The 25,598-nt window shown below is 43.1% G+C and overlaps 1 protein-coding gene across 1 annotated transcript in view; it reads left to right on the forward strand.

The window, feature by feature from the left end:
* The window catches only part of LOC124795703 (post-GPI attachment to proteins factor 6), a 132,533-nt gene extending 112,192 nt beyond the window's left edge, over positions 1–20,341 (forward strand). The window contains exons 2-3 of the mRNA XM_047259784.1: positions 144–669; positions 20,013–20,341. Of these exons, the coding sequence (XP_047115740.1) occupies positions 144–669; positions 20,013–20,341 (855 nt within the window). The remainder of the gene's footprint in view (positions 1–143; positions 670–20,012) is intronic.
* The last annotated feature ends 5,257 nt before the right edge of the window (positions 20,342–25,598 follow it).

The following is a 25,598-nucleotide window of genomic DNA, read 5'->3' on the forward strand; positions in this document are numbered from 1 at the left end:
TGTGTTGTGGAAGTCTAAATAGGGCAACGATGAGCCACGCCGACTGCGAAGAGTGGCAAGTCTGTCTGACCTCCACTTGCTTTCCAGTAATACTACCCGTCACTCTTCTTGTTACTGACTTTGGCTCTCGGCTGTCTGCTCAGGCGTGCGGCCCGGACATGTGCGGCGAGTACGGCCGCTGCAACAACTACCTGAGCGGCGGCGTCATCTTCTCGTCGTGCGCGTGCGTGCACGGCTACCGCGGCTGGGGCTGCACCGACGCCTCGGCCATGACGTCGACGAGCGAGCTGCTGGTGGCGGCGCTGCTGCTGACGCTGTCCAACCTGTTCTTCGCGCCGGCCGTCGTGGTGGCGTGCCGGCACCGCTACTGGACCGAGGCGCTCGTCTACACGGCCACCATGTTCTTCTCGACCTTCTACCACGCGTGCGAGGCGGGCGAGGACGTGTACTCGTGGTGCATGATGCCGCTGGGCGTGCTGCAGTTCTGCGACTTCTACACGGCCATCCTGGCCGTCTGGGTGACGCTGGTGGCCATGGCGGACGTGCACCCCACCTTCCGCAGCCTGTGCCACGTGGCGGGCGCCATCGGCATCGCGCTCGGCACCGAGTACGACCGCACCTCGCTCGCCGTCTTCATGTTCCCCGTCCTCGTCGGTGTCGCCATACTCGGTGAGTCTGCTAGGCAGGCGTTGCACGTCCTGCCATTGCATCGAAGCACATAGGCGTCGTCAAAAATGTATGCAGGAAGATCTGCAGCGGATAGGCACTTGGTGCAGGGAGTGGCAACTGTCCCTTAACATAGACAAATGTAATGTATTGGGAATACATAGAAAGAAGGATCCTTTATTGTATGATTATATGATAGCGGAACAAACACTGGTAGCAGTTACTTCTGTAAAATATCTGGGAGTATGCGTGCGGAACGATTTGAAGTGGAATGATCATATAAAATTAATTGTTGGTAAGGCGGGTACCAGGTTGAGATTCATTGGGAGAGTGCTTAGAAAATGTAGTCCATCAACAAAGGAGGTAGCTTACAAAACACTCGTTCGACCTATACTTGAGTATTGCTCATCAGTGTGGGATCCGTACCAGATCGGTTTGACAGAGAAGATCCAAAGAAGAGCGGCGCGTTTCGTCACAGGATTGTTTGGTAACCGTGATAGCGTTACTGAGATGTTTAATAAACTCAAGTGGCAGACTCTGCAAGAGAGGCGCTCTGCATCGCGGTGTAGATTGCTCGCCAGGTTTCGAGAGGGTGCGTTTCTGGATGAGGTATCGAATATATTGCTTCCCCCTACTTATACCTCCCGAGGAGATCACGAATGTAAAATTAGAGAGATTAGAGCGCGCACGGAGGCTTTCAGACAGTCGTTCTTCCCGCGAACCATACGCGACTGGAACAGGAAAGGGAGGTAATGACAGTGGCACGTAAAGTGCCCTCCGCCACACACCGTTGGGTGGCTTGCGGAGTATAAATGTAGAATGTAGATGTAGATGGGGCGAGATTCGAAAGTTACGTTACTGCATGTTATAAATTAAAGACCCCTGCCGCATTTTTTTCCCTTTATGCAATGGCACCAATGGAACTACTGTAGGGATTTTGATACAGATTTAAGATATAATAAACGGATGCACGAGGAAGATTTGTGTACATAATTTACAGTGTATACATAATTAACGGTACTACCGCTACACCCGAGACATCGTTCAAAAATGGCTCTGGGCACTATGGGACTTAACTTCTAAGGTCATCAGTCCCCTAGAACTTAGAACTACTTAAACCTAGCTAACCTAAGGACATCACACACATCCATGCCCGAGGCAGGATTGGAACCTGCGACCGTAGCGGTCGCGCGGTTCCAGACTGTAGCGCCTAGAGACGTCGTCCTGCTGTAGACACTTGCAAGGAAACGCCATCAACTTGATTTCATTTTTTGAGGAAAAAATACATTTACAGGATATCAGCCCCAGCAATCAGTCTTGACCGAAAATTTCAAAAACTGGCTCTAAGCAGTATGGGAATTAACATATCAGGCCATTAGTCCCCTAGACTTAGAACTACTTAACCCTAACTAACCGAAGGACATCACACACTGTAAGTAGGCACTTTAGGTTTTTATGTTGGTAACGCCACGTAGCGCTCTGTATGAAAATATTGACTGTGCTGTGTGCAGTCTGTGGCTGGTTGGACTCATTATTGGAATATTCGCTTGTGTAGTGTTGGGCAGTTGGATGGGAACAGCGCGTAGCTTTGCGCAGCTGGAGGTGAGCCGCCAGCAATGGTGAATGTGGAGAGAGAGACGCCAGAATTTTGAGAGGTTGCTATAAGCGGACGATCTGGACGTGTGTCCGCCAGAAAAAGGAAATTGGTAAAGGTGGAGGTCATGAATTGATAGATATATATATGATGACTTTTGAACATTATTAAGGTAAATGCGTTGTTTGTTCTCTATCAAAATATTTCATTTGCTAACTAAGCCTATCAGTAGTTAGGTAGCCGGCCGCGGTGGTCTCGCGGTTCTAGGCGCGCAGTCAGGAACGGTGCGACTGTTACGGTCGCAGGTTCGAATCCTGCCTCGGGCATGGATGTGTGTGATGTCCTTAGGTTAGTTAGGTTTAAGTAGTTCTAAGTTCTAGGGGACTGATGACCACAGCAGTTGAGTCCCATAGTGCTCAGAGCCATTTGAACCAGCCAGTAGTTAGTGCCTTCAGTAGTTAGAATCTTTTATTTAGCTGGCAGTATTGGCGCTCGCTGTATTGCAGTAGTTAAAGTAACGAAGATTTTTGTGAGGTAAGTGATTCATGAAAGGTATACGTTATTGTTAGTCAGGGCCATTCTTTTGTGGGGATTATTGAAAGTCAGATTGCGTTGCGCTAAAAATATTGTGTGTCAGTTTAATGATGATCAGAATAAGTAAAGAGAGAAATGTCTCAGTACGTTCAGTTTTGCTCAGCTGTTTGAAAATCAAATAACGTAATTTTTTCTAACGTTTCAACACATCCATGCCCGAGGTAGGATTCGAACCTGCGACCTTAGCTGCAGCGCGGTTCCGGACTGAGGCGCCTAGAACCGCTCGGTCACAACGGCCGGCAAAGAAAATTTTTGGCGATAGTTCTGATAGCACGCAGTTACGGCCCTCTGAAAGTACAGCTTTTAAATTTTGCAAGCACCGATTGTTCGTCTCTCGCTCTGCCCCACTGCAGCCTCGTAATATCCGAGAGCGAAGTACTGCACTAGCGCTCTCCTTCTCGCTTGCAGCTGAAGGCTAGAAAAAAGAAAGAAAGAAAGGAAGGAAGATTGGGTTTAACGTCCCGTCGACATCAAGGTCATGAGAGACGGAGCACAAGCTCGAATTGCATAAGGACAAGGAAGGAAATCGGCCGTGCCCTTTCAAAGGAACCATCCCGGCATTTGTCTGGAGCGATTTACGGAAATCACGGAAAAACTAAATCTGCATGGCCGGACGTGGGTTTGAGCCGTTGTCAACCCGAATGCGAGTCGAGTATTCTCACCACAGCGCCACTTCGCTCAGGACGGGGAGGGTGGACACATCTGACCAAGTATTTTGAAATGTTGTTCGAGAATACATGTAATTTTACTAGAAAAATAATAAATAGTATGAGTATATGACACTTCAACCTCACAGAAATGTACGATCAATACTATTTTCACGATATTCTCATATTGGCATTCTGGAGCTATACAGTGGTAAACATTGTATTGTATTTTATGTTGACTGGGGACCTAGAAACGACGGAGAAGCTCCGTCCCCGCCGCAGCCGCAGTGGTCCACAACCCCACGACGACTACCGCAGTCCACTTCACCTCTCCACCGTCCCACACCGAACCAAGGGTTATCGGGAACGTCTCACACCAGACGAGTGTAACCTCTATCTTTGCGTGGCAAGAGTAATGGCGGTGCACGCGTACGTGGAGAACTTGTTTGCGCAGCACACGCCGACATAGTGTAGCTGAGGCGGAGTAAGGGGAACCAGCCCGCATTTGCCGAGGCAGATGGAAAACCGCCTAAAAACCATCCACAGACTGGCCGGCTCACCGGACCTCGACACAAGCCCGCCGGGCGGATTCGTGCCGGGGACCAGGCGCTCGTTCCCACTCCAGAAAGCCGTGCGTTCGACCGGTCGGCTAACCGGGCGGGCCGGGGTGAACATTAATAAAATCGACAAACTCCTGGGACGGCTTCCTGACTGGAAATGGAATGTTCTATGAACATCTGTCCAGAAATGCATCGTTGCCACGACAGATGGCGCTAACTAGTGAAAGTTCTTCTGACCACGCGGCAGTGTGTTTCTTGTGCGTTGCAGGCGGTGTGATTGACGGAGCGTGTAGCAAGCTGCGGAATGGTCCGGTGTTCACGTCGGCAACAAGCCAAGATGGTGTATATGTAAGGCAAGTAGATGTAAACTGTTGATAGATAGCACGGCTATACCACAACATGTACTCTTACAGACACCAACCACATCACACAACATTTGAAGCCCCTTTTGGGTCCTTTGCCAGACGAAAGTACAAGGAAGCGGCGGACTGTAGTTTCTACAGTATACTGAGATAAACCCTAGTACAAGCTCCAAGCAAGTGGCTCGCCGACATGGTGTAAGCCAAGGTACGATTATGTATATCCTGTATAACAACTATCCCTATCACCTAAAATGAGTGCAAGGATTATCAGCAGCGGATTTCCCTCTACGGGAAGGATATGATCGATGGTTTCAGCGCCATACCATCACAATTAAGGGATCTCTGACATCGTCCTCTTTACCGACAAGCAACCTTTCCCAGAAGTCATGGAGGCCACTGTGAACATCTGTTGTGACGTGGATGCGATACAGCTCTGCGCTGTGTTCCGGGACGATTTGTTGTTGTTCCACACACACCGTCCATTTCCGGACACGTGTTCGTAGGACACTCGTTCGACCTGTACTTGAGTATTGCTCATCAGTGTGGGATCCGTACCAGGTCGGGTTGACAAAGGAGATAGAGAAGATCCAAAGAAGAGCGACGCGTTTCGTCACAGGGTTATTTGGTAAGCGTGATAGCATTACGGAGATGTTTAGCAAACTCAAGTGGCAGACTCTGCAAGAGAGACGCTCTGCATCGCGGTGTAGCTTGCTGTCAGGTTTCGAGAGAGTGCGTTTTTGGATGAGGTTATCGAATATATTGCTTCCCCCGACTTATCCCTCCCGATGATATCACGAATGTAAAACTAGAGAGATTCGAGGGCGCACGGAGGCTTTCCGGCAGTCGTTCTTCCCGCGAACCATACGCGACTGGAACAGGAAAGGGAGGTAATGACAGTGGCACATAAAGTGCCCTCCGCCACACACCGTTGGGTGGCTTACGGAGTATAAATGTCGATGTAGATGTAGACCTTTTTCCTAGTCAGGAAACCATCCCTGCAGTTTATCGCTTTTATTAACATTCGCCCTGTATAGATGCCTCAAAATCGAAATGAACAAACTTAAGCAACTGAAGAATTATTATGAAATGAGGTTAATGATTTTCGCCTTACAATTTGACCATGTCAATCACATTGCCGCAGAGCATCTCCTGCAGATGTGCATCACTTTAATAATGCCAGCTTTAAAATCCAAAGGAAACACAACTGTTGTTCGAAGTTTAAAAGCTGTACTTTCAGAAGGTCATAATGCAAACTATCTGGATGATTATGGCCCAAATCGATATCTGGGACTCATAACTGGCATGAGTTTTTTTTCTCCATGAAATAAGAGGTAAAGTTGGTAAAGTTTCCTTGTTAGTGCTACCTGTACGAAGCCGGGGCGGGTGGCTAGCATTTTTATGTCACTGAGTTTGAAAATGTATCGTGCCCAAGATTTAAATGTGAATACTGCCAGAATTTTTTAAAAAATGCAATGGTTTCGTAATCTGCTCAATAAGATGTACAATTTTGCATTAAACGTCTAACGCAGGAAGTCAAGTACTGAAATCAGAAATTATGTATGTGTCTTGAGACAGCGTAAGTCTTGGTGCGTAAATTACCCAGACTACGCTATTAAATTTCGGGTGCGCATCCGCATAAATTCAACTTCTTCCAGTATTTCGTCTGTATATCGTTCAACCATCTTTAGAGTGAGGCGAAAGATTAACGCTCCAACAATTTAAACTCGCGGACCGCGCCACTGCGCATACCGCCACAGATACATAGGCGCCAGAGACGTTGATCGGCCGCAAAGAAGTACAATGTGGCTGCGCAGTCGATCCAAGCTGGCATGTCGATGTATCACTGCGCTGGAGTGTCGCTACATCGTTGCAAGTTATAACCTCATCGTCGCTGTGGAAATCCCTGTTAGGCAGTGGTCTTCCTGCTCCAAGCAGAGAGCCACTGGGTGCCATGTCTGGAGAATACGGGGATTGAGACAAAAATTTCCTAGACCCAAGAAGCAGAATGTATGAATGTATGCGCCGTCTATAGGGGAGTTGTTTCGGACTTCCTATTGACAGCCTCCTGCTTTTGTGTCTGTACCTGGTACAAGAAAGTAATCGATAACCAAAGTCAAGTTCCTATTGAGCTGGTCACTGGAGGACTGCCAATACCGGTAACCAGAAATTCCAAGGGCAGTGTCGGTATCGTTACAGACGTTAGGCGTGATTAATGAGTATACATTCTGCTTTACTGTGGGATGCTGGGTTGTTTAGCGCATGGGTTCCCAACAAAATTTTCTCGAGGACCCCCTCATCGAGCATGATTGGTACCTTGCCCTATCACAGTATCAAGTACCTAAAAAAGCAAAATTAAGAGTCTATTTATAAGTTTTCTATTTTTGGTACTTAGAAAAAAGTGGACATTTCATTATTGAAAAAATATTGAGCTTAAAACTTTTTCAATTCAGCCATCATTGTTACTGTTGACTTCTTGATTATTGCTCAAAATCTTTGTCTTCAAATATGGGTGTTTAGTATAACAAACTCGTTAAAAAAATAAAAATTGAGTATGAACTGAAAATTACAGGAAAAAATTAAAACTGAGTGTATTGGTCTTTCAAGTGTGCTACACTTCAGATTGCATTGAGTAGACATGTGTGAAAAATCAGAAAAAATTTCATACAAGGTATTATTTATTTGAAAAAATACAGTTACAACAGAGTACTCCAGCAGTATACAGTTAGTTTTGATTTTAAGTTCGCTAAAGCTCTGCTCATGCAGGAAGCGGCCAAAACAAAAAATCTGTTATGATACGAAATATATTTAATATATTTTTTATTCTAATAGCATCTTGCGGACCCCTCTGGCATAGCTCGCGGACCCCTGGGGGTCCGCGGACCACCTGTTGAGAACCACTGGTTTAGCGTATTGGCTGTGAGTGGGTCAGTCCTTGTACAAGCCTTCAGCGGCATCGGTGGTCAGGGTTGCCAGGTGCTCAGTATTTTACCGACATTGTCGGTGTTTCACCACTGTGTTCCGTGATATGTACCGAAGTATAAGTGTTACGGTACTTTCAGAATTCGAATCATATCACTAATGAGTTCAGTGATTTGGAATGTGAAGTCAATAAACATGTGATTTGCTGTTGTCAGCCAATTACAAAATCGAGTTTCTACGTCCATAAACTTGTTTTCATGGAAAAATTCTTAAACGGAGAAGAAACGCCTAACACAAAAAAATGATCAAAAGACAATGACTGTTCGATGCAGCAAACCCTATATGGAAAGAGTCTTGTCATGTACGTAAATCATTCGTTGTTGAGTGTCGATGTGGCAAAAACATTATTATTTCTAATTTTGTGTTTGCAATATGCCGCGGCTTATGTGTTGTTGAAAGCTTTTCTAGCAATATACAGTGTGTTCGGAAATATTTCGAAAACAACGCATCGTACGAAAAAAAAAGGTTGTTGTTAAAAAAATTAACGTTAGTAAATGGGACATTTGTCTGTGCTGTAATTGGCCACTCCTAATCACCCCACCAATGTTTCAAATGAGACCCCCAATTTTTTATTATATGTTCAGATTCCATTCAAAGCAATGTTTCCCATTCGTGGTAGATGGCGCTATAGTCGACAAATATCAAGTAAGCCTGTTTTTGCAATTAAGAAATGACGCATTTGATGCTACATTTCATTTACGATGTTAACGTACAAGTTCGTGTCCTAGCAGTAGATATTTACTTCGAAATTTACTTGAGTGTTGCAAATTTGATTGAACAGTACACTACAGTTAGACGTTTCAGTGTCTGATTAGAAACTACGTTTGGTGTCATTTACGAACAACAACATGGATGTAATAGTTTCCTGTTCCCATCGGAATGCTTTATTTCGGTGAATCCCCTTGCCTCTCACCATTGGGATGCTTGATTTCTGTGCGTATCCATAGCAGCTGCGCCTGCTGCAGTCACTTCATGGACATTTTACCTTATTACGAGGGGTGTGGTTTATGTTCCGGTAGCCGCGTAGCCGTCACTGCGAGAGTTACGTCGGGTGGATGGAAATACACCGAAATCAGTCACCCTGATGGCAGGGTTCGAGGACAGCCATAGAAATAAAGTATTTGATGGTTTTGCTTCTCACCACAATCAATCGCGCGGGGAACAGAAAACTAAGTTGCCTTGCAGGCAGCGTATTTGCCAGAAATGTCAATGTCCAGCCATATTATTTGTACGGTACAATCCCGTCTGCAACACTCAAGTAACGTTAGAACATCAGTATCAACCGTTGGGACACAAAGGTTTAGATTTACGTCGTGAATTAAGTTTGGAATCAAATGCGTCATTTATTAATTGTAAAAGCAAGCACGCTTGATATCTGTCGATTACATCTACCACGAATGAAAAATAATGATTTCAGTAAATCTTGGGTATTTTTTGGCGTAGAATCCGAATATGCAATAAAAGTGGTGTGGGGGAGGGGCTCCCATTTGAAAGTACAATGTTGATTCCGCAGGAAGGGTTGGTTAGGATGTGGCTACTTGCATCACGGACAAGTATAACTTTTACTAATATTATCTTTTCCCCTAGAACATGTTTCTAGTACGACGTGTCGGTTACGAGGTATATAGACCCTGTATAGCAGATATAATTTTTAATGTTTACTAAGCGTTCCAGTGTGTTCACCCTTAGATCAGAAAATCGTTTCGATAGGCAGTATTCGGTAATTTTGTCTATTTAATCTGGGCAGCTCTACAGCACTTCGCTCATTGGTTGTAAAGCCTGCAAGGCGCTTTCGATATCATTCACTGGCGCGGATGTTAAACCCGCGACCTCTTTAGGTGATTTCCACGGTAAGCTCCTACGACGGCTTGTGCCTTACAAGAATTATCTTTTAGTACCACACAATTGCAGTTCCAAAAAACACCATCAGTTGTCCGGTCATGGTTATGTCTTCACCTTTCTCGGCGGTGGTGGATCCACTTCCTGCTTTGATCCTTCGCCTCAGGATCACAGTGCTACAACAGCACTGGTTGGTCCATGCTGATCAGGCTGCTGAAAATGTCATCTGGGTTGGCCTGACGCAGCTGCATCATTTCCGCTGCTGTGTAGGTTGTGATGCGTCAGCCTTCGAGCAGCCCAGTGCAAAAAAGGAACAGCCGCATGACAATCGGCCAGTAGCCTGCCCCACTCTGTTTTGGCTCTGTTAGGGGCGTGCCGCTTGAATGTGGCACACGGATTTCAGTGTTCGCCAGGACTGCAGATACATACCGAGTGGTTATAATTAAAACGAAGCGACTCACGGAGGTCCAGTGTGGGCTGTAATTATCATGTGACAGCGGAACTGACTTACGCTCGAAAAAATTAGTTCCAGTTTCGGCCACGAGATGCAAATCTGACGTTTTACTGCATCTCGTCTATGTCTCCCGTGTTCATATTGAATAAATTGTGCAAGCGGCGGGCTTTCTTGCATTCACAGCGCCACATTTGCACCTGGTGGCGGAAATTGGAACTAATTTTTTCCAGCGTAAATCAGCGCCACATTAAAGCATTAGAGTATCTTCCTAGTTCCGTAGCTAATTACAGATCACGGTGGATATCTGTGAATAGCGACGTTAAATCCAATGTTCCTTCCTTTCTGTGATTAGCTGCTGTTTAATTATACCCACCTAGTGCTTGCAAACAAGCAACCCAACTAATTATTTTTTTTTTCTTGAGTCGCCAATCTTATGACTGGTTTGATGCGGCCTGCCACGATTTATTCAGTCTTTTTCTCATGGTCACCTCTCCCTCGACAGTCCCCTTCCGGAGATCAGAATGAGGGACTAGTCCGGAATCTTTTGCCAGTGCAGAGGTCATCTTGACATTTTTTCGATTACAGGTCATGTGTTTTCTGCCTCCTGCATCCTCATGCCGTTGATCATTGCTGATCCTTCCGCCTTTTAGGGGAATTTTCCCACCTCAAGTGCATGAGAGTTCCCTGATCCCCTGTCCGCTCCTCTGCCTTCTTTGACAAGCCGTTGGCAGAATGATTGTGACTTCTTATGACGAAAGTCTTGGGCCGCCATTGCTGACGATTTTTGTTCGAAATTAAAGCAGTGGCGAGGTTCGAACTCGAAACCCAGGACGTTTTGATTATTAAAGAAAGACACTACCTCTTGACTATGGTTGTATGCGATTAATTATTTAACTTTATTTTCTATGTGTGGTAACTAAAACTTTATTACTATCCCTCTTAATTAGTATTCATATCCATTACTAAAAAGCAGCACACAAGACGTTAAGTTACACGACCGTATTTGTTTTGCGATTACTTTTGTTGAATCTTTTGCATGACAATGTGTTTGCCGAGGGCTGCACTATTTATTGTAATAGCCAGAATTGAAGTTTGGACTTTTATGTAATTTTAAAGTGGCTAAGCTGCAATCAGTATTTCTGTCTGTTACATAGCGACAAAATTTTAAGAGTGATTTATGACTTTGTTTTATAACATGTTATCATAACGAGATGCTGTATTTTGATCATTGGTACTGACTATGTATGTGACGAAGGCTGACGTGAGCCACACAGGTTCACGTTCTTATTGCTTATGTTAGTAATGTTTAGGGCCGAATCTACCATTAGGCAAGAATAGGCGGTGGCCTAGAGTGGCAAAAGTTTAGGGGCACAAAGAGCGGAAAAAATTAATTTCAAATCCAACAGCGGCAAAAACAAAAACAAAAAATGAGCAGACGAGGAGAAAAAATGAAAAAGGGGAAACACCGAATTGTTTTCAAAAGCATGTGGCACAGTAAATATATAAATGCTTACTTATTTTGACGAAAGTAAACACATCGCCTCTACCTACCTCAAAACTAAAGTAGCCACTAATGAGACTTTTGACTTAGGGTTTAACGGCCACCGTGAGCAACTCAGTGGGCTAGAAGCAGTCTCCCGTCTCTAATTTCAGACCACTGACTCCAGGGAAGGGAGAGAGCCAATGCCTTCAGACAAACACGACATCCACACCTTACCTGGATTCGAAACCGAATCGGCCGGCTGGTGCTGCCGAGCGGTTCTAGGAGCTTCAGTCTGGAACCGCGCGACCGCTACGTCGCAGGTTCGAATCCTGCCTCGGGCATGGATGTGTGTGATGTCCTTAAGTTAGTTAGGTTTAAGTAGTTCTACGTTCTAGGGGACTGATGACCACAGATGTTAAGTCCCATAATGCTCAGAGCCATTTTTGACGTCTGCCCACCTTAATTTAATGATTAAAATTATGGCATTAAATTTGCATTTTTGTGCCGTTGGATGTTGGTGATAGTGGTGGATTTCGGGAGGGGAGGTGGGTGGGGGGGGGGGGGGGAGACCGATGGTAGCAAAAAAGAAGGGGCGTCATTTCTCAGTTCTAGCCTAGAGCGGTAAAACACCTAGCAATGGCTCGCGTAATGTTGACAACTGCTGTGTTTTCAGTACGCGAGCAATGTTTGTAAATTATGATATAGATCATTTCGTGGAAGCTATGTGAGGCATGTACACTCTTCGGAGTCTCTAACTTTAGTGTTTATCATTGATTGCAACATACCCACATGAATATGACTTAAAAGTGGAAATCGCAACTGTAGAAACTATACGAAGCGTGTTTTTTTTTAAGTAAGTACCGTTTTGAAATTTAAAAACAGAGGTGCTAAGATATCTCAATAATTTTATTTTTACATGAAAGTCTATATCTTACCCTGCGCACTGACGCCGTTACAGTCTGATTCTTCCTTGTTTACATTGTTCACTGAATGTTTAAGATGCCTCCGATAATCGCGAGTCCTGCCGACTGTGAAGTACGGGCTGATATAAGATTTCTTAGTGCTAAAGGCCTAAAAGCGATCGATATTCATCGTGAGATCTGTGCAGTTTACGGAGAAAACATTATGAGTGATGGAATGGTAAGACAGTGGGTGAGAGCATTCAAAGGTGGCCGCACAAATGTGCATGATGAACAACGGAGTGGGCGTCCTTCGGTCGTTAATGAAAGTTTGGTGCAGGAAGTGGACAATAAGGTGAGAGAAAATAGACGCTTTACTATTTCCTCCTTGCGGGATGACTTTCCTAATGTTTCTCGTAGTGTTTTGTATGGCATTGTGACCGAGGACTTGATTTACCGAAAATTGAGCGCACGTTGGGTAACGAAAATGTTGACGGATGTGCACAAAACCAAACGTTTAGACAGTGCATTGACTTTTCTTGAGCGGTACCACAACGACGGTGATGATTACTTAAGCCAATTTGTTACGGGCGATGAAACATGGGTGGCCTACGTCACACCAGAATCAAAGCAACTGTCCATGGAAGTTGAGCAAGGACATCGTTTTGCTGCAAGACAATGCCCATCCACATGTGGCGAATCGGACCAAAGCTCTCATCACATCTTTTCGATGGGAAACTCTAGATCATCCTCCGTACAACCCCGATCTTGCGCCCAGTGACTACCATCTGTTCCTGCACTTGAAGAAACACCTGGGCGGTCAGCGTCTTAAAGACAATGACGAAGTCAAAACAGTGGTGATGCAGCGGTTAACAAGTCAGGCGGCAGACTTCTATGAGGAGGGTATTCAAAAACTGGTACAACGTTCTACACCTACATCTACATACATACTCCGCAATCAACCATACGGTGCGTGGCAGAGGGTACCTCGTACCACAACTAGCATCTTTTCTCCCTGTTCCACTCCCAAACAGAACGAGGGATAAATGACTGCCTTTATGCCTCTGTAAGAGCCCTAATCTTTCTTATCTTATCTTTGTGGTCTTTCCACGAAATATAAGTTGGCGGCAGTAAAATTGTACTGCAGTCAGCCTCAAATGCTGGTTCTCTAAATTTTCTCAGTAGTGATTCACGAAAAGAACGCCTCCTTTCCTCCAGAGACTCCCACCCGAGTTCCTGAAGCATTTCCGTAACACTCGCGTGATGATCAAACCTACCAGTAACAAATCTAGCAGCCCGCATCTGAATTGCTTCTATGTCCTCCCTCAATCCGATCTGATAGGGATCCCAAACGCTCGAGCAGTATTCAAGAATAAGTCGTATTAGTGTTTTAGAAGCGGTCTCCTTTACAGATGAACCACACCTTCCCAAAATTCTACCAATGAACCGAAGACGACTATCCGCCTTCCCCACAACTGCCATTACATGCTTGTCCCGCTTCATATCGCTCTGCAATGTTACGCCCAAATATTTAATCGACGTGACTGTGTCAAGCGCTACGCTGCTAATGGAGTATTCAAACATTACGGGATTCTTTTTCCTATTCATCTGCATTAATTTACATTTATCTATATTTAGAGTTAGCTGCCATTCTTTACACCAATCACAAATCCTGTCCAAGTCATCTTGTATCCTCCTACAGTCACTCAACGACGACACTTCCCGTACACCACAGCATCATCAGCAAATAGCCGCACATTGCTATCCACCCTATCCAAAAGATCATTTATGTAGATAGAAAGCAACAGCGGACTTACCACACTTCCCTGGGGCACTCCAGATGATACCCTCACCTCCGATGAACACTCACTATCGAGGACAACGTACTGGCTTCTATTACTTAAGAAGTCTTCGAGCCACTCACAAATTTGGGAAACAATCCCATATGCTCGTACCTTAGTTAGGAGTCTGCAGTGGGGTACCGAGTCAAACGCTTTCCGGAAGTCAAGGAATATGGCATCCGTCTGATACCCTTCATCCATGGTTCGCAAGATATCATGTGAAAAAAGGGCGAGTTGCGTTTCTCAGGAGCGATGCATTCTAAAGCCGTGCTGATGCATGGACAGCAACTTCTTTGTCTCAAGGAAATTCATTATATTCGAACTGAGAATATGTCCAAGAATCCTGCAACAAACCGATGTTAAGGATATGGGTCTGTAATTTTGAGGATCCGTCCTTCTACCCTTCTTATATACAGGCGTCACCTGCGCTTTTTTCCAGTCACTCGGGGCTTTACATTGGGCAAGAGGTTCGCGATAAATGCAAGCTAAGTATGGAGCCAATGCAGTAGAGTACTCTCTGTAAAACCGAATTGGAATCCCATCAGGACCTGGCGATTTATTTATTTTCAACTCATTCAGCTGCTTCACAACCCCAGGGATGTCTATCATCTACATCTACATCTATACTCCGCGAGCCACCTTACGGTGTGTGGCGGAGGGTACTTATTGTACCACTATCTGATCCCCCCTTCCCTGTTCCATTCACGAATTGTGCGTGGGAAGAACGACTGCTTGTAAGTCTTCGTATTTGCTCTAATTTCTCGGATCTTTTCGTTGTGATCATTACGCGAGATATATGTGGGCGGTAGTAATGTGTTGCCCATCTCTTCCCGGAATGTGCTCTCTCGTAATTTCGATAATAAACCTCTCCGTATTGCGTAACGCCTTTCTTGAAGTGTCCGCCACTGGAGCTTGTTCAGCATCTCCGTAACGCTCTCGCGCTGACTAAATGTCCCCATGACGAATCGCGCTGCTTTTCGCTGGATCATGTCTATCTCTTCTATTAATCCAACCTGGTAAGGGTCCCATACTGATGAGCAATACTCAAGAATCGGACGAACAAGCGTTTTGTAAGCTACTTCTTTCGTCGATGAGTCACATTTTCTTAGAATTCTTCCTATGAACCTCAACCTGGCGCCTGCTTTTCCCACTATTTGTTTTATGTGATCATTCCACTTCAGATCGCTCCGGATAGTAACTCCTAAGTATTTTACGGTCGTTACCGCTTCCAATGATTTACCACCTATGGCATAATCGTACTGGAATGGATTTCTGCCCCTATGTATGCGCATTATATTACATTTATCTACGTTTAGGGAAAGCTGCCAGCTGTCGCACCATGCATTAATCCTCTGCAGGTCCTCCTGGAGTACGTACGAGTCTTCTGATGTTGCTACTTTCTTGTAGACAACCGTGTCATCTGCAAATAGCCTCACGGAGCTACCGATGTTGTCAACTAAGTCATTTATGTATATTGTAAACAATAAAGGTCCTATCACGCTTCCCTGCGGTACTCCCGAAATTACCTCTACATCTGCAGATTTTGAACCGTTAAGAATGACATGTTGTGTTCTTTCTTCTAGGAAATCCTGAATCCAATCACAAACCTGGTCCGATATTCCGTAAGCTCGTATTTTTTTCACTAAACGTAAGTGCGGAACCGTATCAAATGCCTTCCTGAAGTCCAGGAATACGGCATCAATCTGCTCGCCAGTGTCTACGGCACTGTGAATTTCTTGGGCAAATAGGGCGAGCTGAGTTTCACATGATCTCTGTTTGCGGAATCCATGTTGGTTATGATGAAGGAGATTTGTATTATCTAAGAACGTCATAATACGAGAACACAAAACATGTTCCATTATTCTACAACAGATTGACGTAAGCGAAATAGGCCTATAATTATTCGCATCTGATTTATGACCCTTCTTGAAAATGGGAACGACCTGCGCTTTCTTCCAGTCGCTAGGTACTTTACGTTCTTCCAGCGATCTACGATAAATTGCTGATAGAAAGGGGGCAAGTTCTTTAGCATAATCACTGTAGAATCTTAAGGGTATCTCGTCTGGTCCGGATGCTTTTCCGCTACTAAGTGATAGCAGTTGTTTTTCAATTCCGATATCGTTTATTTCAATATTTTCCATTTTGGCGTCCGTGCGACGGCTGAAGTCAGGGACCGTGTTACGATTTTCCGCAGTGAAACAGTTTCGGAACACTGAATTCAGTATTTCTGCCTTTCTTCGGTCGTCCTCTGTTTCGGTGCCATCGTGGTCAACGAGTGACTGAATAGGGGATTTAGATCCGCTTACCGATTTTACATATGACCAAAACTTTTTAGGGTTCTTGTTTAGATTGTTTGCCAATGTTTTATGTTCGAATTCGTTGAATGCTTCTCTCATTGCTCTCTTTACGCTCTTTTTCGCTTCGTTCAGCTTTTCCTTATCAGCAATGATTCGACTACTCTTAAACCTATGATGAAGCTTTCTTTGTTTCCGTAGTACCTTTCGTACATGATTGTTATACCACGGTGGATCTTTCCCCTCGCTTTGGACCTTAGTCGGTACGAACTTATCTAAGGCGTACTGGACGATGTTCCTGAATTTTTTCCATTTTTGTTCCACATCCTCTTCCTCAGAAATGAACGTTTGATGGTGGTCACTCAGATATTCTGCGATTTGTGCCCTATCACTCTTGTTAAGCAAATATATTTTCCTTCCTTTCTTGGCATTTCTTATTACACTTGTAGTCATTGACGCAACCACTGACTTATGATCACTGATACCCTCTTCTACATTCACGGAGTCGAAAAGTTCCGGTCTATTTGTTGCTATGAGGTCTAAAACGTTAGCTTCACGAGTTGGTTCTCTAACTATCTGCTCGAAGTAATTCTCGGACAAGGCAGTCAGGATAATGTCACAAGAGTCTCTGTCCCTGGCTCCAGTTCTGATTGTGTGACTATCCCATTCTATACCTGGTAGATTGAAGTCTCCCCCTATTACAATAGTATGATCACGAAACTTCTTCACGACGTTCTGCAGGTTCTCTCTGAGGCGCTCAACTACTACGGTTGCTGATGCAGGTGGTCTATAGAAGCATCCGACTATCATATCTGACCCACCTTTGATACTTAACTTAACACAGATTATTTCACATTCGCATTCGCTAATAACTTCACTGGATATTATTGAATTCTTTACTGCTATAAATACTCCTCCACCATTGGCGTTTATCCTATCCTTGCGGTATATATTCCATTCTGTGTCTAGGATTTCGTTACTGTTCACTTCCGGTTTTAACCAACTTTCCGTTCCTAATACTATATGCGCACTATTTCCTTCAATAAGAGATACTAATTCAGGAACCTTGCCCTGGATACTCCTGCAGTTTACCAATATTACGTTAACTTTTCCTGTTTTTGGTCTCTGAGGACGGACGTTCTTTATCAACGATGATAATGTCCTCTCTGGTAAGCCGTCAGGTATTTTATCGTTTCGCCCAAGGGGGGTCCCTCTAACCTAAAAAACCCCCGTGTGCACGCCACACGTACTCTGCTACCCTAGTAGCTGCTTCCGGTGTGTAGTGCGCGCCTGACCTGTCTAGGGGGGCCCTACAGTTCTCCACCCAATAACGGAGGTCGATGAATTTGCAACCATTATAGTCGCAGAGTCGTCTGAGCCTCTGGTTTAGACCCTCCACACGGCTCCAAACCAGAGGACCGCGATCGACTCTGGGCACTATGCTGCAGATATTAAGCTCAGCTTGCACTCCGTGTGCGATGCTGGTTGTCTTCACCAAATCAGCCAGCCGCCGGAAGGAACCAAGGATGGCCTCAGAACCCAAGCGGCAGGCGTCATTCGTTCCGACATGTGCTGCTATCTGCAGCCGGTCACACCCAGTGCGTTCAATAGCTGCCGGAAGGGCCTCCTCCACATTACGGACGAGACCCCCCGGCAAGCACACCGAGTGCACACTGGCATTCTTCCCCGACCTACCCGCTATTTTCCTAAGGGGCTCCATAACCCGCCTAACGTTGGAGCTCCCTATAACTAATAGGCCCGCCCTCTGTGACTGTCGGGACCTTGCCGGAGAATCGGCCACTGGCCCAACAGGCGAGGCATCCTGTGGTGGCTCGGAAACGATGTCATCACCACTAGGAAGCACCCCGTACCTGTTGGAAAGGGGTAAGGCAGCTATGTCCTCCATATGGGAATCAGTACGAGACTCAAACGGCGGTATGTTTGTACGATCTTCCTGCGGGAAAGGTTTCTCAAGTGCTAAATTTAAAATTTAAGCTTTTGTTTTGCTGTCTTCCGTTGCCAGGCCAGACTGATCAGTGAGTGACTGGATGGAAGCCTTCGACCCGCTTACCGATTTTACGTAAAGACCAGAATTTCCTTGGGTTATGACAAGTGTCTCAATATTGCCGGAAATTATGTAGAAAAGTAGATTAAGGTACAGGCTTTCATGTAAAAATAAAATTGTTGATATATCTTAGCATGCCTTTTTTAATTTCAAACCGGTGAGCAAGATGTATGAGACAGGCGAAATTCCCTCAGACTTAAAGAAGAATATAATAATCCCAATTCCAATGAAAGCAGGTGTTGACAGATGTGAAAATTACCGAAATATCAGTTTAATAAGTCACAGCTGCAAAATACTGATGCGAATTCTTTACAGACGAATGGAAACGCTTATAGAAGCAGACCTCGGGGAAGATCAGTTTGGATTCCGTAGAAATGTTGGAACACGTGAGGCAATACTGACCCTACGTCTTATCTTAGAAGAAAGATTAAGGAAAGGCAAACCTACGTTTCTAGCATTTGTAGACTTAGATAAAGATTTTGACAATGTTGACAGGAATACTCTCTTTCAAATTCTGAAGGTCGCAGGGATAAAATACAGGGAGCGAAAGGCTATTTACAATTTGTACAGAAACCAGATGGCAGTTATAAGAGTCGAGGGACATGAAAGGGACGCAGTGGTTGGGAAGGGAGTAAGACAGGGTTGTAGCCTGTCCCCGATGTTGTTCAATCTGTATATTGAGCAAGCAGTAAAGGAAACAAAGCAAAAGTTCGGAGTAGGTATTAAAATCCATGGAGAATAAATAAAAACTTTGAGGTTCGCCGATGACACTGTAATTATGTCAGAGACAGCAAAGGACGTGAAGAGCAGTTGAACAGAATGGACAGTGTGTTGAAAGGAGGATATAAGATGATCGTCAACAAAAACAAAACGAGGATAATGGAATGCAGTAGAATTAAGTCGGGTGATGCTGAGGGAATTAGATTAGGAAATGAGACACTTAAAGTAGTAACGGAGTTTTGCTATTTGGGGAGCAAAATAACTGATGATGGTCGAAGTAGAGAGGATATAAACTGTAGACTGGCAATGGCAAGGAAAGCGTTTCTGAAGAAGAGAAATTTGTTAACATCGAGTATTGATTTAAGTGTCACGAAGTCGTTTCTGAAATTATTTTTATGGAGTGTAGCCATGTATGAAAGTGAAACATGGACGATATATAGTTTAGACAAGAAGAGAATAGAAGCTTTCGAAATGTGATGCTACAGAAGAATGCTGAAGATTAGATGGGTAGATCACATAACTAATGAGGAGGTATTGAACAGAATTGGGGAGGAGAGGAGTTTGTGGCACAGCTTGACGAGAAGAAGGGCCCGGTTGGTACGACATATTCTGAGGTATCAAGGGGTCACCAATTTCGTACTGGAGGGCAGCTTGGAGGGTAAAAATCGTAGAGGGAGACCAAGAGATGAATACACTAAGCAGATTCAGAAGGATGTAGGCTGCAGTAGGTACTGGGAGATGAAGAAGCTTGCACAGGATAGAGTAGCATGGAGAGCTGCATCAAACCAGTCTCAGGACCGAAGACCACAACAACAACAACGGTACTTACTTAAAAACCACGCCTCGTAGTAAATAATGCAGCGGATTGCGAACGTTTTGTCATTTAATAAAGACGGGAAGGCTTAAATTAGTGACAAAAAGCCCTTTCCCACTCGTCTTGGACTCCCCAGTGATGTACACAGCTTGTGAGGGCGTGCAGAGTCCTGACTGCAAGGCGGTGCCCGTCGTGTTGCAGGCGCGTCGTGGGGCTCGCGGTGTCGGCGGAGGCGCCGCTGCTACCCCACGGCCTCGTACTGGCGGTGGCGCGCGCCGCCCGGTCTCGCGCTCGTGCTGGTGGGCGTCGTCTGCTACGCCTTCCTGCAGACGCGCCAGAACTACAAGTACGTGCACAGCGCGTGGCACGCCGTCATGGCGCTCGCCGTCGTCTTCCTGCTGCCCCGCAAGCCGGGCATCCAGTCGGCCGCCCTCCGGGTCGACGACACGCCCGACGAGGAAGCCACGCCCACCGACCGCAGACCCTTCTGGAAGAAGTCGGTCCGCGGCTGGCGCAAGCGCAGCATGTGACTGCCGCGTCGCTTCGGGTGGCTGGAGCCGCCGGTGCAGTGCACGGCAGGACGTAGGAACGCTGTCGTACTCCTGCCTCCTTCCTGTAACAGCTCCGTAGGCAACTGAACGCGTCGCAGCGCCGCTGTGCGAGCTTCTCGCAGCAGGATAGTAACGGCACGATGAGAAGTAGATGAAAAGTAGCACACTTCTCGCATAAATTACTCGAGAAACACTGCCTCTCCGTACGTCTACATACAGGGATAGACGAAAATGTTAAATTATTTCAACTGCCTTCGTTATTTTTCTATTGTGTACGTGTGTGTGTGTGTGTGTGTGTGTGTGTGTGTCGCATTTCAGCCACTTGCTGCAGTTTACAGCGCTGTGATAAAATGAAAATATTAGCTCCTCCCCCTTTGTATGTACGATATTCTGATACATCCTCAAATCCGTTCCTACAACGAATTTCTGACTTTTGGTTTGCAGCCTCATTGTGATGGGTTTATAAACCGGAATCACGTCCAGGTCGTCACCTGTTTCTGTCAAAGTTTTACGAAGTCTTTAATTTCTGTTCATCGAGAAATTTAACTCACAATATGTATTACAGGCCAAAAGATTAACGGTGTAAAAAGAATTTAAAGCTCCCCTCCGTATTTCATTTTACTTAATTTTTACAGAGTAAAGCATTTAATTTGACTTTTATATTCCGGATAACATAAAATTAAGATCTGGCTTGATTCCTCGGATCTTCTGGGTAATGGTAGGCTTGGTACCTACCAATAACTCTGCACAAAAACATCCATATGCTAAATGTAACAAATGTCAAATCATATACAAATACCAGTTATACAACACAAGATGATGATATGTCAGTTACAAAATTCAAGACTTCTTCTCATTGTTACTATTGCTTCAGATTTCGCATGAAATGTCCAAGACAGTTATGGCTTTGGCTGTACTTGACAGTCTGAGAAGCCTTATAAAATGCCTGCTTTAAAATACGACAGTGAGCAATGCACTCTGACTCAAACCAGAATGCTAGTGGCATGTGTCTGTTGTTCTTTGTTATCAGTTTTCAGCCATGTTGGTATCCATACTGAGCAAAGAATATAAAATATGGTTTACTAACACATTGTATGAGATAAAACATCTATGGAGGTATTCTTCTTGAATCAGGAAATAAATTATATCCTATTGTTGCCAGTTTATGTATTGAGAGGATAAGCAGTGAAGTATAAATGAAAGAGTAACTTATTTTACAAAGATTTGAAGCTCCTCTTGATGTTCTTTTGAAACAACCCAATTTCGAAACAGTAATGGTTTGTTAGTTAAATTAACTGTATCCTTCTACAAAAAGCAAGTAAATTACTGTACTTGTAATGCTGCCAGTTCATTGAAATACGACCAAGCAAAGTGTGTGCCCGGAGGACAACAGTGTGTTTGGAATTGCTTGGTATGCAGTATTTTCAAAATATCATCATTTTGTACACTTTTATGTGCTTTTACTGGAGAGCGCATGAAACACACAGTGTGAAATAAAAGAAACCATCATAAGACATAAACAAAGTTTCCCAATATGGGAGTGGACTCATCCACTGTAACTTCTTGCACCTCCCTTATTATTCCCATCTCCTTCCCACTGTCTCTTTAATTTCTTATTGTCGGTCTTCAGATTTATCTATTTATCCCTAGCACTTACATATCTGCTGCTTGCATTTCTTCTTCAGTTTCAAAGAGGATATGTTTCTGTAAGCTTTTTATATTTAGTGTCTGTTGCTTACACAAACACTCACATGTATACATTCAAAGCAGTATGAAGAGGTAATGGCCCTGCTATTTGCTCTTAAGAATTACTCTTGCATAGTATCAAAGCACTAATGTGTAATCATCATTTTCAACCATTTGACAGCTACTGCCACAAGAAGGCAGTTTTTCCTTCATTGTGATTTGCTGATATGTACATCTCTGTTGTCCATATATGTTGTTGAACATCATGTACTGACCTTCCATTAAATCATCGCTCAATCTTTTGGTACCTCAAGGAATTGGCCATATGTGTTCCTTGGTCCATCTGCCATCTATCCCCCAGTGTACATGTTTTGCTCTATATACACCTTACCATTGCTCACTAACAGCTGTGAGATTTTGAATGGTTTTTCTATTAAAACAGTAACACTTTATTAATTTATTTGTTGCTGTTTTTTGTCATCTTAGTTCGTTTGTAATACAGCTGGCTGACACATACAGTGTTTTTCATTCCTAACATTTTCTATGTTTTGTAATTCAAACTATGTTGTTAACCTTACTTACTCCAAAGTATCTATAATCCTGTACTCATTTCCAGCTCATCTTACAAATAAGGTATGCATATTCATATTTTCTTGAAAAGTTCTCTCTGTACATCTGCTACTAGCAGAAGGACACTTTGTTTCTTTATGTAAATGCCCTCCTCATTCACTTGATTCTTTGCAAATGTCATTCTCAAAGTGTTTCATAATTGGACTTCAATCATGAATATGGTAGTCACTACCCAGATAACTGTAGTAGGCACTCTCACTTTATAAAGATATGTGTGTTCTAATTTAAATTACTTTCCACATTAATTCTATCTGATTTTAATCAACTGCTTTAATGTCTGGGAATTTAAGGGCTTTATGCTGATTTCAAGGGTCCCATTTCTGTACTGTCAAAATGACCACACTGAAGATTATAGCTACACAAAGAACTGCACAGAACCTTTCACTTTGAGAAACAGAATGATGTAAAGAGAAAGTAAATGAAAGAAAGCAGCTCATGAAGAAGAGGAAGACAAAGGTGGACATAATAGTATTGTATTGACGTTCTAGTCACAAAAATATTAAACAGTAAGGACAGCAAAGATCAATAGGTAGGAAGCAAACATGGACAGTAACAATTCCATGAAAATTATAAAAAAAATTAAAAGAAGAGAGGGAGGAACAGGAATAAATTATGAAATGAAGAATGTGTGATGCAAAGGAACAAATTTTGTGGCAAAGAATATTGTTAAATTGCTCTACCTAAGAAAATGTAGTATTTTTGAACAGATCTGTATCACACTGAGGTTCATAAATCTAATTTTTTAATTAATTTGTTATTTTAATATATATCAAAAAGAAAATACAAATGAACCATTGTAAAGCCACAGATGCACAATTCTTAGTAACTTTGAGTATGATTTACAATAACTAAGTAATTTGCAAATGACAGATTGACTTTTATGGTTTGGTATTTTCGTACTTATACTGCAGAAGTCACCTTGAAGTTGGTGACTCAGGGATATATATTCAGTGAACTTACTCATAATCTTTGGGAATGCAAGAGGCATTGGTGGCACAGTTGTAGGAAAGACAGATCACTATGGGGTTTTTAGCTGTTCCAGGTTTCAAGAACTAGAAACTTCCACTCATAAAGAGTAAGAAAGAAGAAGAAAAAAAAAACCATAAAAATGAATGAAGAGAAGAGTACTGGTATGGAACAATGAAATGACAAAGGAAATAGATTCACTGACAATGAACAATGGATATATGTGACAAGTAAAGTAAATTACAATCAAACAGAAAAAATGGGAGGAGGCAAAGAAGGGTAAAATACAAAAAGTAGACATCACAACATTTTGAACAAGAAAATAAGAGTTTTTTGATTGGTAGTGTTTTAATAGGACCTCCTGAATCCAACTATATCAGTTACTTAATCTACATATATGTTTTATGACTATCTTATCATATACTGGAATGAGTAAAGGCAACCACTTCATTGTGCTAGATGCTTTAAGCACTGTGCAGAAATGTAAAGAGAATTTGAATATAGCATATCAACACATGAATTTATTTGATTTGATATTCATTTGAAAGTTTTTGCATACTTACCTCAAACTGGGTGTCTTCTGAATTTAAGACTATGTGTAATTTCTGCCCAAAGCTGATGAAAAACATGGAAATTACTGTGAGAATGTATTATCTTAAAATGAAGAGGAAATTGTTATGTCGAGATGGTGCTGAATGGTAAACAAGCAGATGGAATTACATAGATCACTCAAACTCAAACAGAGAATTAAGAGTTACTTATTGTTGTAACTCAATAGTTATTGCATAATCAGCATGAGTTAGTGAAGAAATTTTTATGCATCTGATGTATAATAGTAAAAACAAAAAATAAACTGAGTCACACTTCCACAACTGATAATTATTCCGATTACGATGATCATTTTCTGCACATCATATATCATTTGCTGCAGTATCACATGCAACAATTCAAATACAGCAAACTTTATAGTGTATAGTAGTGCAGCAACCTGAACACATCATAGTTTCACATCATCTTTATATTTTCAAGATTTTGCGGGATGCTGTGTAAACTTCCATATCAAATTAATCCTAACTGAACCATTGAACATTTAAACAATGAAAACAGAGCATCTCTTCATCCTTACTGAAAATGGGAATAAAGTATGCTTATATAATGAACCAGTATTATATTTGTAACATAATCTGACATGTAACAGAAGTATGCACAAAAATTGAAACAAAACAGTGGTAGCATTACCAGCCACTCTGAAAATGGAAAAAAACTGAAACATTGAGTATTCTGTCTGGTATACCATGCATCTTGTGTGCAGAATTTCTTCCTTGCAGAAACTGGTCATGTATATTATGTTATCAAATAACTGATACAATTTTTTAATACTCTTCCTCCTAGGATAGTTGTTCAATTGTTTTAGAGATCGTGCACTTTAACTTCCACTCAGTATAAATATATAGTTGTCCAGCTGAAAATATTCACTGTGGAAAGGTTTGGAAAATGAAAAATGCTATCTGATAATATGAGTAACATAACATTTCTGATTAATTAGAGGATTGCATTATTCCAGCTAATAAATGTTAAATATGAGATGTTATATACAGAAAATGTATGTACTACGCAGTTCATATGTATTAGTAGCACACAAGAAGGTGCTCCCATTACAATATTTTGCACTATGTTAATTTTACAGTCAACAATGAAAGGAACAATTGGATGCAGTTTCCTTTGCTGATCTATCTTGAACAAATCTTCTCATATAAGCATAGCTTCCGCACCATAAATCCATTTGAAACTGGTTGGCATATTCAAGCTTTGTTTCAATACAACATTTATGAACCCCACACTTCCCTCCACTCCCAAATTAACTATCTCTTGGTACTCAAGATGTGCCGTATCAATCTCTATCTTCTTTCAGTCCATTGTACCACAAAGCTTTCTCCCTAGATTGATACAGTAT

This window comes from Schistocerca piceifrons, chromosome 4 (assembly GCF_021461385.2).
Source record: "Schistocerca piceifrons isolate TAMUIC-IGC-003096 chromosome 4, iqSchPice1.1, whole genome shotgun sequence".
NCBI lineage: Eukaryota > Metazoa > Arthropoda > Insecta > Orthoptera > Acrididae > Schistocerca > Schistocerca piceifrons.